This window comes from Lathyrus oleraceus, chromosome 6 (genome assembly GCF_024323335.1).
Source record: "Lathyrus oleraceus cultivar Zhongwan6 chromosome 6, CAAS_Psat_ZW6_1.0, whole genome shotgun sequence".
Classification (NCBI taxonomy): domain Eukaryota; kingdom Viridiplantae; phylum Streptophyta; class Magnoliopsida; order Fabales; family Fabaceae; genus Lathyrus; species Lathyrus oleraceus.
In genome coordinates, this window is record NC_066584.1 from 361,845,945 (window position 1) to 361,861,743 (window position 15,799).

General features: G+C 34.5%; 1 protein-coding gene across 15 annotated transcripts in view; it reads right to left on the minus strand.

Moving 5' to 3' along the window:
* LOC127092216 (arogenate dehydratase/prephenate dehydratase 1, chloroplastic) overlaps positions 1-15,799 on the minus strand; it is a 46,284-nt gene extending 30,485 nt beyond the window's left edge. For 2 of the 15 annotated variants that reach the window (XM_051031057.1, XM_051031058.1), the window contains exons 1-12: positions 15,040-15,797; positions 14,636-14,732; positions 14,428-14,495; positions 14,235-14,327; positions 13,948-14,148; positions 13,593-13,673; positions 13,373-13,506; positions 13,083-13,199; positions 12,908-12,973; positions 12,401-12,477; positions 11,847-11,893; positions 11,083-11,140 (exon numbers count right to left, since the gene is read on the minus strand). In XM_051031057.1, coding sequence (XP_050887014.1) covers positions 13,097-13,199; positions 13,373-13,506; positions 13,593-13,673; positions 13,948-14,148; positions 14,235-14,327; positions 14,428-14,495; positions 14,636-14,732; positions 15,040-15,069 — 807 coding nt within the window. In that variant the 5' untranslated portion in view covers positions 15,070-15,797 and the 3' untranslated portion in view covers positions 11,083-11,140; positions 11,847-11,893; positions 12,401-12,477; positions 12,908-12,973; positions 13,083-13,096. Of the gene's footprint in view, positions 1-4,465; positions 11,147-11,846; positions 11,894-12,400; positions 12,478-12,701; positions 12,974-13,082; positions 13,200-13,316; positions 13,507-13,592; positions 13,674-13,947; positions 14,149-14,234; positions 14,328-14,427; positions 14,496-14,635; positions 14,831-15,039 lie in introns of those variants that run through there. The other 13 variants (XM_051031055.1, XM_051031052.1, XM_051031059.1 and 10 more) reach the window with 12 other exon arrangements.

Genomic DNA, 15,799 nt, shown 5'->3' on the forward strand with positions numbered 1-15,799 from the left:
GATTAATTTCTTATCTAACCACTAATTAAAATAGCAAAAATATGTTTTATTTTCCTTAAGTTTATTATGCAAGGTAGGGATTTTCAATCAATAGCATCTCAAAGTTTTCTTACTTGCTTCTCAAGAAAAGTCAAAGGTTCATGTGTTTATTTACCTTCTTCACCAAGTTACCTAAATCTTTGAGAAATTTATTCAATAGGAAATCAAGGACACATTATTTTGAGTTCACATGATCACCCATGTGCTTTGAAATTCAATGGAAGTCCAAGTACACAAGCTTGTTCGAAGTGGTTTGACCAAAAAGTCAACATTTTGAAGTCAAGGTTTCAAGGATCACAAATCCTTCAATTATCAACATTTTTGAATCCTTCGTTTTACACATGACTCTCCTTAATATCCTATACAACTTCTCTTCACATGACAAGAGCCAATTATGCTTGGAGGATCATCAAAAGTTTGGAGACAGTATAGGTCATTTGTGGACTTGGTGAAATTTGACATATTTTTAAGTGACTTTTTGTCAACTTTCAAAGATCATAACTTCTTCAGTTTTCAACACATGGAGCTTATTATTTTTTCCCAATGCCATTGGTGATAGCCTCTACAAGTTTTCTTCAAGGATCAAGGCCAAAATATGATTGGAAGGCCATGGAATTCATTGAAATATTACATGTTATTTTCAGCCATGAAGCACTCAAATTTTTCTAAGTTATGTGATCAATTTTTCATGCCAACTTCAACATGACATAAATTTATGCTCAAACATCCAAATGGAACCTTTCTTGGTACATTGTAATATTTTCCATGATGTAAATACATTGCAAAAAGAATGGGATCAAAAAGCCTCCTGAGTAGGGTGCCCCGTTGGGTTGAACATGGTGACTTGGAACTGAAGAAATCACCATCGCCCGAAGTTTGAACATCATTAATCTCAATTACAAGCCATATTAGCATGTGTTTTTGGACCTAACCATGTTTAAGCAAGTCTACAGAAGTTAATTGACCCTTAACACACATCATTTGGCTGAGTTTTGATGAGTTTCAAGTCACACTTTTCTCACATTTGGATCAACTTCGTTTTGCACGAATTCACTATCATTTCACACGTATTTGGATCCAAACACATTCCCTATAAATATAAGAAGCTATTGCGTTAATTTTCAAGCTTTTGAGAGCCAAGAAATCTCTGCCGCAACTTGAAATGTTTCCAGAAAATTCAACTATCGTCTTTTGAGTTCCAGCTTGTTTCAATCCAATTTCTTGATTCCATTAGCATCTTCGGTATCCTCTAAAAGTTTTGCAAGAATTCTGAAGCTCTTTGACCTTCTGAAGTGCTCTAACTAGATCAAGCTTCATCAACTTCTGGTCACCATCTAGACAAGGTAGTTTTTAGCATCATTTGAACTCAAACAAGTTACCACAATGTAGTCCTTCAGTCTATGATGCTTTCCCCTAAATTATCTGGTGTTGATTGATCGTTTTCATCATTTAATTTTATTTTCCGTGACTTGCTTACTTCTGAAACTTCTCTGAAATTCCCTTTTCTCGATCTAGATAAATGAATTTGGAGCATAAGGTTGAATTCAGGATGAGAAAAGGATCACAATGTGGTGGTCTCGTGTTCTAGATTTTCTAAACGATGAAACTCCGGTGAGAGATCATCGGAGAAGATGACCGGAGTGTTCCAAGTCGTCTGAGTTTGGCCAGACATGTTGGACATTTGAAATCTTCTGATTGGTTGGATTTGAATTGAATTTTGTGTGTTGTTTGCAGTGCGTTCTATCGTGCATCCTAACATATGGAATGTCGGATCTGCCACGTCAATTAATTAGGTGTGATCCAACGCTCCAAGTTTTTTCTGATTTTAATTATTTTTCTTTTATTATTTTTAATCGCTTTTTCTTTTAAAATTCATAATAATTTCATTTTACGTTCAAAAAATCCCAAAATAATTTCTAAAATTCTCTTTTATTTTTCTTCATCTGATTATTATTTTTCCATATTTTATTTCACTAGTTTTCTACTTTTTATGAATTTTCACTTTTCTCCTTTGTTTTAATTTGTTTAAAAATACTTTTCTGCATTTTTAAATTCTGAAAAATTTATTACATATTTCTCATTTTATTTCTGACCTTCCATAATTTTCTTGGCCATTTATTTGGTGTTTTTGAGGACTTTATGGATCTTTCATTTTATTTCTATTTTAAAATTCATTTAAAAAATACTTTTGGTGCATTTTATTTCATTTAATTGAATTTTATATTTGTGTGACCTTGTGAACTTTTGTTGGCCTTGGATCATGATGGTTTGGACTTCAAGTCTCATCAAACTCAATGGATTATGGGTGTTGATGGGGTGAAAACTCTAATCCACCAAAATGGATGATTGATTTTGATGATGACTTGATCAAATTTTTGATCCAATTTGGGTGTGACTTCTCTTGTCTCCTTCTTCTTCATCTCCTTCTTTTCCTTTTGATCAATTGGATGGTTTGTGCCCATCTTGTTCATGATACATGGATTGGTACTTTATGAACTTTCATCATTTCAAATCTACCTTCTAAGTGATCATGCTTCATTTAAGGTACTTTGGATTTATGCATAAGTTTTCCCTAAGTGTCATGAAATATGGATTGAAGTAATGGACCATCCTCTTAGCCTTTGTGCTTGATCATCCCCTTCCTTTTCTTTTTGTGGGGCATGCTTTTAGGAGGATGATTTACATATAATCTCTCTAGCATGTATTAACACTAACATTATTATTGACCGACCTCAGATAGTTGTGACTTCTACATAAGTCCAATTACGATTTCTTAACATTGCGCTAAATTTGTCCCAAAAGCAAATGCATTTTTATAAGTGATATTGTAAGTCTCATACTCCTCATGGTATTGTGTGAAAATATTGTTCCCTTTTCATTTGTGAGAGCTAGTGACATACTTGTTGATTTTATCCAAGTTTGAGCCCTTCTCATAAATGATGTATAGGTTCATATCTTCATGCTTGTGGGTGAATAGTTGAATGTTCTCCAAAAAATGACCAAAACATCTGTCATTTTTTCTTTCTAACACCATTTAATAACATTTTTACTTGTATTAACTTTTATTTCCAAGTCATTTACTTCATGCTTTTTTACTTTATGTGATTTACTTTATACTTTATGTTTAGCATTTCATATCATATTGTTTGTGATTATGTCATTTGTTCTTTGTCCATTTGGACTTTACTTTCATATCTTTGTAAAGAAAACATTAACAAGAAAAACCTAAAAGAAACTTGGTTCTCCTGATTCATTGGACTTGTGGTTACCATCCTTAGCAATGTTGTGGAGTTATGGACTTAGATTTTGGAATATGACCTTTTCTTTTGCGGGTTTGTGATATAAGACCTTGGGATTCATATGGTACCTTTGACTTTATACTTATTTTAGAGACTTGGTTGAGTTACTTTGGTTTCATCTGATACATGGATTATTATTTGCTTATGTGGCTTTCTTGAGGCTTAATCCAAAGGAATGAATTCTTGCTTGACTTATGTGCTGAGGCTTGCTATTTCTTGGTTATATATTTCCTCCCTAGTGTTTACTTTGTGCTCTAAGATAGTCTCTTCATCTCCTCCCTTTCTTTAATTCTCAAAAACTTCCCTCTCTTCCAAAACCTTCTTGTTTTAAACTTGAATCACTTTCTTGATAAACCTTGACTTTTGTCAAGTGATTTTCAAAACCCTTTTCTAATAAATGCTAATCCATCTTAAGCATATTTAGATCAATTTCAAAAGACTTTAAAAATGCATAACTCATTCAAATTGTTTTTGTGGCCCTTTGTGCACTTTTTCTTTTAAAACTTTTCTCAAAGTTTAAACATGAGTCATTTCAATATTTGAGATATAATTCTCCTATCCCCATAGTATTGATGATTATTCTTCTCCATTTAAGACATCTAGTGGAGCCCTTCTCATGATTATGCAAGATCTCATACTTGTGGGTGACTAGTTGAGTATTCTCCTTAAAATTACAAAATTTCATTTCATTAAAAATGAATCAAAACAAACACCTTTGTTATGTTTACCATGAACTACACGATTTTGATCCTCCATTTCACTTTATTGGCACGTAGGTAGAGACTTCAAAAGATCTTGGCAAACACAAAAATTATAAAAAAAATATTTCTTTTCCCATCTCTCTAATCTTTTGCAAACAATATCCATTTTCAAACCAAAAGGAACATTTTCAAAGAGGTTCTCATGGAGTACCATGGATGTTTAGGGTGTTAATACCTCCCATTTTCATAACTAACCTCGGATCCTTGTTCTCTTTTTATTAGTTTTTGTCTTAAAACATCTTCGGGTTTTGTTCATACTTTTTCCCTTTTCCTTTGGAAACAATAAAAGCGTGGTGGAGACTCTTTCTTTGTGAGTTAAGTTAATCAATATCTTAATCTCAAAAATTTACCGATATACATACACAATACAAAAATAAAACCAGTTAGAGCAAATGCACATCAATCATACTCAATATACATGATACATACTACTTGAACATACATACACCACAAAGTTGGCACCACTCAAATTCACGTTTACAATAAAAAACAAATTCAAATTCCAACTTATTTCATTTAAGTTTCAACAAACACAAACTAAATGAAATTGGAATTCATAACCAACAGAAAATATACTCCAAATCGATCCTCACCCTTGATCAAACATGTTCACACATATCACTAGCCAACCTGATCCCTGATCCCAAATCTCATACAATCTGAGTTACACAAAACCCACACGCCTAGCCACACACGTACAAAAGCATCACCCAAACAAAGAGAAGAAGGAGAGGGCGGTATTGAAGCAAGCAAAGCAGAGAGATTGAGATTTACCTAGATATCACTTGAAGCACTCGAGCTTGGTAGATCCTTCATTGAACTTGATTTATTGTTGAACCTTTACTTCACTTGTTATTTCGCATTTTCATTCCCGTTTGAAACATGTAATGGCGATGAGTTATTGAAATACGGGGTTTAGGGTTTGGAATTTGGGGCTAAGGGTTATTCTTGTATTTTGCTTGATTATTTGGGTGTTTTGATTGCAAAATCGTGTTTACGAGTGTGAAATAAACAAGGTTTATGTTGATATTTATTGGTTTTTGTGAGTAAAGGTTCGTAGAATCCTGGTCCCCCGATCCGACCATTTGGTGAAGTTGTTGCTTTTTTGGAGGCCGAAATTGAGTAGAAGACAAAAAAATAGAGAGAGTTGGTGTTGTTTCGTTTTGGATCTGGGTGGTTTTCTGATGAGTATGGCCAGTGAAGACGGTGGCGGCCACCGTAGACCGTCGTCCTCTTCATCTCTGACGAGGCAGGTTAATGTGAAAGGTAGTTTATAGCGGTAAATTCATGACCATTAAGCTATAGATAAATTTAACGTCAATAAAACCAGAGTCGCCACCGCGCTTTTATTATTTTCAAAGGAAAAGGGAAAAGTACGAACAAAACCCAAAGATAAGAAGTTTTAAAATTAAAACTAATAAAATGCTAGAGATTACAGGTAAGGGGGTTGGTTACACAGAGGGAAGGTGTTAGCACCCAAAGTGTCCTAAGTACTCCTAGGGAGCCTTTTTTTATGTGTGTAAGTGTTTTTGATATAAAAGATGTTTGCAACAAATAGATAGTGGGGATGAGAAAAGAATTCATTAATTTATTTTTGTGTTTGATAAAACCTTCAGACTTGTGCCTACGTGCCAACATAAAAATGAGGGATCAAAACCTCGTAGTTCGTGGCATCAATTTCAAAATGAGTGGATTGGTTTTAACAAAAGTTTAAGTTTAAAAGAGACACAAAGGGCCTAAAAGTTTGGATGGGTGTTAGTTCTTTTTGTATTTTAGAAATTTTAAGTCAATATGATTATATTTATTTACTAGTTTGATTTAAGAAAAGGAGTTTAAAAATTCATTGGCATAAAGCCAAAGTTTCTACTTTGAAATAAAGTCTAAATTTTGAAATCACAAGCAAAGAATATTTTAAAATGAGGGGAGAGATTTTGAAATTTAAGAAGTGGAAGGAGATGAAGAGACTAATCCTAAGCATAAAATTAAAAGTTAAGAGTTAAAAAGATCTGACCAATAGGATGCAATCCAACAGACAAGAATGTCATATAGAAAACCCATTTTCCCTTTGGACTCTGAATCAAGCAATAATCAGCAAGCAATTAGCAATGTCAAGCAAGGCATCAAATAAAGATGGTCATACCCAAGCATGCAAATACAATAGCTAGTAGTCTTCTTTGCCTTCTTATGCACCAGATGAAATATTCCTTGATTAACTGAGAATAAGGCATTAGGTACCAGATCAAAATAATAGTTGCATCCAGACCATGTAGCAGATGAATTCAAGTGGTTTTCAATACTTGCATCAGATGAAAGCTTAAATCACAATAACTTTGTCTCATAAATGTTTGCATTGGCCAAGTCCTTTTGCATAGGGGATGTTGCCTAATTCTAAGTCTAAAAGCTCAAATCAAATCCAACAGTCCACACAAACATTTTTTAAGGTTTTTGTTGTTTATTAAGTATTTTAATGTCCTAAGACCACAAACACAAACAAAATACACAAACAAATATATACAATCACAATATGTGACTCAAATGAATAAAGTGAAAATGACATAAACATTAACAAATTAAATGTTATGTAAATGACAATGAATGGTAAATGACTTGAAGATGTTAGTGATGTTTTGCTTTTCAATTGATTCAGTCATTCTTTGGAGAACACTTACCCCTCTGTTCACAAGCATGGATCCTTGAACCAAGACATCTTCCATAGGAAGGAAAAAAGGCCAAGTTTCCACACAATACCATGAAAGGGGGGAGATTTACAATCTCAATTACTAAAATTTTATGCCTTTAGGGTCAAATTTAGCTTTATGTTAAGCAATCATAATTGGACTTATGTAGAAGTCACAACTATCTGAGGTCGGGCAATAATTTTTTTGGTGTTAATGCATGTTAGAGATATGGTATAATGAACCAAACTCCTAAAACATACCACACACAAAAAGAAAAAAATCAAAGGATAGACATATCTCATCAATACTTGTATTGGTTCATCTAACACAATGTTATTGATGAACCAATTAGCCTTAGGATATTAGATTTCATTGGTCAATGAAAAGGATGGGAGAGAATAGGATTGAAGATGAAGAGGGAAGGGAGGTGAGAGAAACACAAATTGGTCATGGGAGGAATTTTATCAAATTAAAATCATTCATTCATTTTGGTAGATGAAATATACATTTCATCAATCCCCTAAATCCAATGATTTTAACTTAACAAAAGTCAAATCAACTTTGACCAAGGCCCAAACACATAGTCAAACATCACAAGTTAATAAAAAAGGCTCAACATAATTTCTATACAATTAATCAATTAAAAATCAAATTATAAATGCATTTAAGTTAAAATTAGTTTGGTCAAAACCTAAAACCACTTCAAAACACCAAATAAATGGCCAAGAGATTTATCCTAGGTCAAACAAGGTCAAAGGATCTTAGATAAAAAAATTCATGATTTTTGAAAAGCCAGAAGTATTTTTAAACAATTAAAAATATGCACAAAAACCATTAATTCATGAAAAATATCAAAACTAATCCAAAAAATAGTTTTAATTCAGAAAATGAAAGAGGAAAATATTTAATTTTTTTTGGTGAAAGTCCCATATTTTTTGGATTAAAAATGAAATTAATATGAATTAATCAAAATAAGTGGATTAAATGAAAAATCAAAAAAATAAAATATAAATAAAAAAACAAGGGTCATCAGATCTCCCTCATTAATTAAGGTGGCGGATCAAATGGCCAGACGCGCGCGTTCCACCATGCACCAAGTCAAATATGTTGTACGCGGGGTAATCAGCACTAAGGGCTAAGATTAAAATAATTTGAATGGATCTTGTGGCTGAGAGGTGTGACAACACACACCAGAGCTAGGGTTCCGGTCTTCTACTCCGGTGGACCTCACCGGATTGGTCCACCATCAACCAATACCAAAATGAAATCACAAAGACATAGATTTAAAGTAAAAATGCTCAGGAGCTCGAATCTGGCCTCAATTTTCTCCAATTTCAAGTATATAAAAAGATACATGGATTTGAATTTTGAGCATCATGAACTGAGTTTCTTCGATTTAACCTCAAATTAACTCAATCTTCTTACCTACATTGATAGGACTTCAGACAACCAAAAATGACAAAGAATGGTGAAGAATTGAGAGAGAATCAAAGAGATGAAGTTTATGAAAAATCACCTTCGAGTTGATCCAATTTCACTTAATCTTGATCTGGATTTGTTTGCTTCCTCTTCCTCTTGCTTGCAGAAGCCAATTGAGATGAAAAGGGAAGTGAATTTCCGGAGTTTGAACTTCCAAACAGAAGATGAAGTTAAATATTGATTTCAAGAGAAAGCTTCATAAATTCTCTGGCAGTGAGGGTTTGGATCAGTATAGCAAAGCTTGGGCAAGGTGTTGATGTTAATTCTGAAGCCATTAGCTTGTTTAAATAGGCAATGAAATTGATTTTTGCACCACTTGAACTTTTGCCAAATTTGGAAACCATCTTGCATGGATGCATGTGCAATGATTTGGGCCTAAGGGATGATGCAATCCATCTCCAATTCGTGTGCAATTGATGTTGAAGTCATTACAATGAACCATGCAAAGAAGAATGATAACTTGAATCCAAAACTTGCCAAAACACTTCCCACAATAGAGCCATGTGCAAGTCCCTCAATTTTGATCCAAAGGCGACGATCTTGGAGTTTTTGGAAACGTGAGATCAAGGGGAATAACTTTCATGTTGAACACGTTTCCATTTGAATCTTGGATAATGATTAAGTTTGAGGTGGAAGTTTGGGAAATCGAACATATTTGAAAATTTTCTAAGTCCCAAGTCAAATGTTCACTTCTTCCACCTTGGATAATGTTTTCTATGGACTTAAAATGAAATAAGTTCTTTCATCAAAGTTATAGATATTTCAAACCTCTTCTATTTTGTCACAAACTTGACCTCATTTGTATTTGGCATGGAGGAGTTATGCATTTTAGAAGTTGAGGAAAATCACTTGTTCAATGGTATTGGCCCAAAATGACCTATAACGTTTCTTCTTGGCACATGCATTTTCAAGTTGAATTTGAGCTTACTCCAAACATAAAAGTTGAATTAGACACCTTGAATTTGATCATGGAATTTGAATGGATTTCATCTCATAAGAATTGAGCTAGTTATGGTCTTGGGAAGTTGACCTCCAAACTAGAGTTCAGACAAAATGACCTATAATCTTTCACCATAAAAAATGACTTTCCAAGCAAAACTAGATCTTTTCTTTAACTTGAAAGTTGTTTGGAATATCATTTAGAGTAACTTTTATCTTGCAATCATTTTCATATGACAAAAATTGTAGGAGATAGGGTCTAGGGAACCCCAGTTTTGACTAGTTGACTTTCTCTGGTCAACCACCATGAACCGTCTTACTAGCTTGACATTTTCTTGACTTTTGGGACTCATGGAGGATCATATATGTGTAGGATGGTGTAATATGAAGTATCCCTTGAAATATTTTATCAATTAATGAAGAAACTTGTTGAAGAAGTCACACAAGATACCCAAACGAATTAGGGTTTCCAAGGCAAACAAACTCCAAACACTTGATGATTTCTTGATCAAAATGAGATGTGAATATCATGGGGATCCATATATGATGATTAGAGACAATGTGAACCATTTATTGATTGAACTCCTTGCATTGAGGGTCTCAAACCCTAGATATGAGCTTGATAGACCATATGTGAGCATACACACTACCTACAAAAGCAACAAACTATATATTGACATATTTTTGGTATTTTGGTTAGTAAATAATGAAAAACAAAGTATGATACAATCAAAAGTGCTTGGTGACCTCTCCCAATGCAAACCCAATGAAAGAGGGGTAAGGAGGACGCCAAGGTGTGATCTCAAAGCTAATGCAAATGATGAAATAGCATGAGGGGTCTTAGGGTCAAAATTGGGGTCTTACAACTGCCCCTATTTAAGGACATTCTAACTGAGGAGGTGAAGGTTAAAATATTCGTATCGACTCAGTAGAATGGACTTAAATAACAACATATAGAAACAAATTTTGGTCCATAAGAGACCTCGTGATGCATATGATATGAATGTTAAAACGAATCTCTGTGGGGAAAACATTGCGAAAAAGGAAAAGAATCTGAAGAAACCGAAAGTCCGTAGGAGCATAATGCATTCCGTAAGGAAAAACTCACTGGGGAGACAGAGACTCTGGGGATAAACGGTTATGCATAGGCCAGTCTACGACTTAAAAACTGTTGGAGACACAAGGGAACTTCCACAAAAATAAATCAATGGAAGGACTCGGCCGGGGAATAAGGGAAATATGCAGAGGAAACAGGCACTACAACAAACAAGACCTTAGACAGCGCTTTTTTTAGCCTTAGACAGCGCTTTTTTTAGCCTTAGACAGCGCTTTAAAGCGCTGTCTAAACCTCCGCTGCTAAAGGTTTAGACAGCGCTTTTTTAAATCTTAAAAGCGCTGTCTATTTGATTACGTTGTTGAGGACACTACATATGAAAAAAAAAAAGATGGTCTAGCATGCATAAATTCTTGGTTACATTTTAATTACACTAAGTCAAAAATGCTTATAGGTTTAGATTTCTTGTATCTTTTGAAGTAGGCCATCATTCATTAAAGCTTTGTACTTTTTCCATCAAAATTAGTTTTTTTAGCCTTGTAATTAGCAAATGTAAAAAAGGTACGTTGGTCCACCAATCTGAATATGTGAATTTGAATATGTGAAGGACAAAGCAGCAAGCTTTTGAAAATTATTTCCTTTTTCTCTCTGTATAATTTCCATGATTGGATGAAAAAGTAATCAAATAAACCAGTGTTTCAAGTAGGTATAGACCTTGCTATAAAAAACTCAATGGTGAATTCTTATCATTTTTTTGACATCCATATTAAAAACATCATTGTCTAAAGATAATACTTGAAAAATAAAGGAGGCATTGAGTAATATTCACAAACCTCAATACAAGGCAAGTTTCCAACTGAGTCTACTGGCTTACCATGCAACCAAGCTTCCCTGTTACTACCAAACACATGAGAGAATATTTCCCATTAGTGGAAACCATTCATACTGACCAAAGAAAGCAATCTTTTACTGTCTTATTTATAGACCCTTTTACTTATTCTGTTCATTCAAATAAAGTTTTATCCCACCCATGTGACATTGCATCTCTCTCTATTATATTAATATATATATATATATATATATATTATATATATATATATATATAATATATATATATATATATATACTATGAAGCACAGATTCGGTAACCGGATACGATATTGTTACTGACGTGTCGACACTAATAATAATTTTAATAATGAATAAATTGAAAATAATCATAAGTGTCAATATCGTGTCTGCGTCCGACACGGACACGAACACATCTTTTTTCAAGATATCGGTATTATTGAGATTATATATAGGACTTAATTTAGATGATCTTATAAAGTAAAGATATTTTATTCTTTGATTTGATTTTAAGAGAATATATGTAATGGAAAAGATGTTAATATATTTCAATATTTAGAGGCTCTTTTTGTCTTACCATTCTAACTAGAATTTGATGACACAATAATATTCAATTTAGCACCAAGATTTCTAGCTAGGGTCTACCAAGAAATTAGCTTTAGGACTAAGTTATTCAACTTTGTGCCCCATCTAATAATACCCTTATGAATTAGCCCCCACAAAATCCTAAGGAAAGAGATATACTTACATATCATAATCCTGTTTTTTACTAGCTTTTCTTCCACTAGCTAGTAGCTGAAACATGACAGAGAAGAGATCATTGAGAAATGATGGTGTTTATAGTACTTTCTCATTTTCTTGTGCAAGCAGTAACATAACATAAAAGTAATATATCTAATATAAAAGCAATTTTTTGCTAAGGATGTGAAAGACTCTCTGTAAGGAAATTAAATTAATTAACCATTGGAATTTGAAACTTATCCATAAATTAACAACTCCTTGTACTATACTGTATATTTTATTACTATTATAATTCCATTACAGGCACCATTAAAACACGCTATCAGAACCGTACTCTATTCAACCTCACAGTCACAAGGATTAGAAAACCGTCTGCAACAGCAAAAACTACGGTATCGCAACTTCGCAACATCTATACCGACCAAAATCCTAAAAGTTTTTCTGTGACGCAACCTCACAACACTACTCAACATATTAACAACATCATAATAATGTAATTATAATTATAACTAAACTATGTTTAGTGATCTATTGCAATGAAGGAGTTGAAGATAATTATACCTGCAAATGAGATTTAACATGTGATAGAGTTAGATCCTTTACATCCATAAGCTCAAGAACTGATTTTGGTGTAGCTCCTAAAAATTCAAAACAAATGCACGTTAATATAAATAATCCATATTTGAAATCAAAGTGAAAAAACAAATGCACCTTAAAATTTGAAATCATGATAATAAGCAAACTAAATGTTTTCAAAAATGGATTATTATTCGTTATCTGGCTCTCATAATATAACTGTCATTAGGTTCCACGGCTTATTAGCAAGATACAAAAATAAATTTAGTCTACAAAAACACCTTACAATTTAGTTATTGGTTTCATAAGTGAAGTGGTGAGGAAAGTGTTGTCTTGATGTCAAAAACAAATTATCAACCCGGGTAATAGCAATTTCAGCACCAATATGTATTACTGGGGCCGCCCTATGACATTGCATCTGACATTCTAATTCCACCACAATTCAAAGACATTCATGCAAGTTGCCATTAAATAAATTCCATAAGAACTCACAAGTCCAGCACCAGCTTTATCTCTTAAAAAAGCTGCATCATGGTACCGCTCTTCTTTTATGGCTCTCTGCAAGATTAGAAAATATACAGACATAATTAAATTATATACAATATAGTGAAAAAGTAACTCACAAAAATCAGCTAACAGCATAACACCCATTTGTCAAAATCCCTACTTTGAGAAGAGATATCACTTTTCCAACACTGTCATTGTTAGATGCAGCTGCAATCGCCACCTGAAGCCTAGAAGCTTCTTCATAATCCTCCACGTATACAGCATGCCGTAACTGAGACTGTTGAGCACAAAAAAGGCCAAGCAACTATTTAAATTATAAACAGGTTTGAAGAAATCCTACTGAAGTATTGCATGAGAATCCACATTGACATAAAACATCAAGAACTCAGCTCACCATTAAAAACTTGACAAAAACCCATTTCAAGGCTATGTCATTTACTAGTCACTTACTGTTTGTTCGTGTTAACTGAAAGCAAATTGTTTCTGATTTTGAATCCTTCAGCAAGAATGTCCAGGCCGTATATTTCTGCAGCTCGGGAACTTGCAATGGCTCCGGTGTGTCTTACACAATTTATGGCCACTGTCTGTCAACAAAATCTCAATAGTTATGACGCGCCACTCTACAAACTAGTCCATATGTACTTTCACACAGAGAAAATTCTTAATATACCTTAGCAGCAACGGCAGTATCCTGGTCACGAACTTTATCAACACCTAAATCGTTCAGCACCGTCCTACATTGAGCAAGAGCCTGCATATGAAAAGTTCGGTTATTCATAGTCAATATGTAAGCATATTCTAGAGATACAGTTTGCAGTATCAGGAGTCTGCACAAATCATAAATGACGGCATTGTTTAGATAAGCCAATAGATTCCATTGAAAATACGTTTGATGCAATCTGATAAATTGTATTAAACAAAAGTCATTGCAGATTTTAAAGCATATCTATTATTCAGCGTGTTTGAATAGGAAACATAATGTATCATTTCATTCATTACAAGATTGTACATGATAACCAACCAACCTGAGGATGACTCACAACACTGACGAGTTCCTCCATTGTCACACCGGGCAATCCTAAGAGACAGTGGTTAGCACGCAGCTGCACCTCTCCGACAATATTCAACTTATGTTGAAGAAGTAAGTCATAATTGCGATGGATGCTTCCATCCGCAGAATTTTCAATTGGTAAAACCGCTTTATCAACCAACCACAGTTCAACTGCCTAGAGAAAAAATATGAATATATCAATACAGCAGTTATAATTCAGAAACTAAAGCGTCAAGCAAGTCATAAATTGAATAATGGAACCTTAAATGCAGCTTCGTAATCGTCACATGGCACAGTCTCACAATTTGGATACGCTTTCAAAGCTGCATCCTCACTGTATGCTCCCGGCACTCCCTATATCGAACAAATGATTCGTCAGTAGCACAACAAACAATGTCATGTCATGGATAGTTCAGCTGAATAGTAAATACAAACGCTTGCTTACGCACGATACCTGATAAGCCACGCGCACCTTTGATCCATCACTTGCAGAAGACGAATCATCAATTGACGTTAATGGCTCTGCAACAATTATACGATTTACATCATCATGCTACGGAAAACCAAAAATCATAAATTTCAACTAGAGATATATAAGTTCACAGTTGATAATCAATGATGATATTATAGATCAAAGAGATAGCAAATGAATAACAACTCACTGGGAAGCATGTTGATGTCTATGTGAAAGCCCTTGGAGTGATTCTGATAAGCAGAATGAAGGAATGGCTTTTGATCTTCAACAGGAATGATAGCTCTCTGATGACAGAACTTGCAGATTCAGAAAACAAAGGAATCGGATTCGAAGAATGAGCCTCAAGCACAGCCAACAACTTGTAATAATCACTCAACTCATTCTGCAAAGCAGAACAAAAAGCTTGGCCAACAGTTCCCACATCTTCAGTCTGAAAACGACCCAAACTCTACTCTATGTACCCAATAACCTTCTTAAACAAAACCCCTAACTCACAAAGCCTATAAACCATACCCGTAGTTCCCCTAGAAACCCTAATTGAATCCAACAAAACGTAACAGTTATTCTCATTATCAAATTTCACATACTTACCATCAACTCCTTGACAAGCATAAAGCACATCAGTCACCATAGCCTCTTCCGTCACATCGTTTTCTTCCTTAACCAATTTCACATACTCATGAAACGCAATGTCGCGGCGATTATTAGGATCCTTAGCAAGAACAACAACACCGTCGCTCCATCCCTTATTTTCAATACGGCGTGGACCAACGTTGTTATCGGAGATAGTTAAATTCGGAAGAAAAACGGAAGCATCGAGTTGAGATTTAACGGCGGTTTTACGATCTTGAGAAATGATATTGAAGAGATGAAGTAGGGCCAACTTGTTATCAACATCGGCGGCTTTGGAAACGAATTTGGTATATAGGTCAGCGAATGATAAGGCTTCAGAGGATCTACCTTCGGTGGCGAGACGGCGTTTGATGGATTCGGCGATGGCGGCGGCATCGGGGGTTACGGAGGGAGTGAGGTGGCTGGAGAGAATAAGGTGGGCGTAACGGAGGGAGTTTTGGAAGTGAGAGGAGGTAGGGTTTAAGGGTGGGGAATTTGGGGGAAGGTTTTGAGAAAGTAGATGGTGGACGAGAGCTTTTACTAGATCTGGAAGCTTTTGTTGTTCTTCTTCGTCGTCCATTGTTGCCGGCGAGATGCGAAACGGTGTCGTACTGAGAGTGGTTTTTTTTCTTTCTGTATTTGATTTTTTGGGGACGGAGAGAATGGTGTTTGGTTGAGTGATTGAGTGATTTTTTTTTAATTTTTTGGTGGGCGCGGAAATGATTTTTTTTTGGGTTAA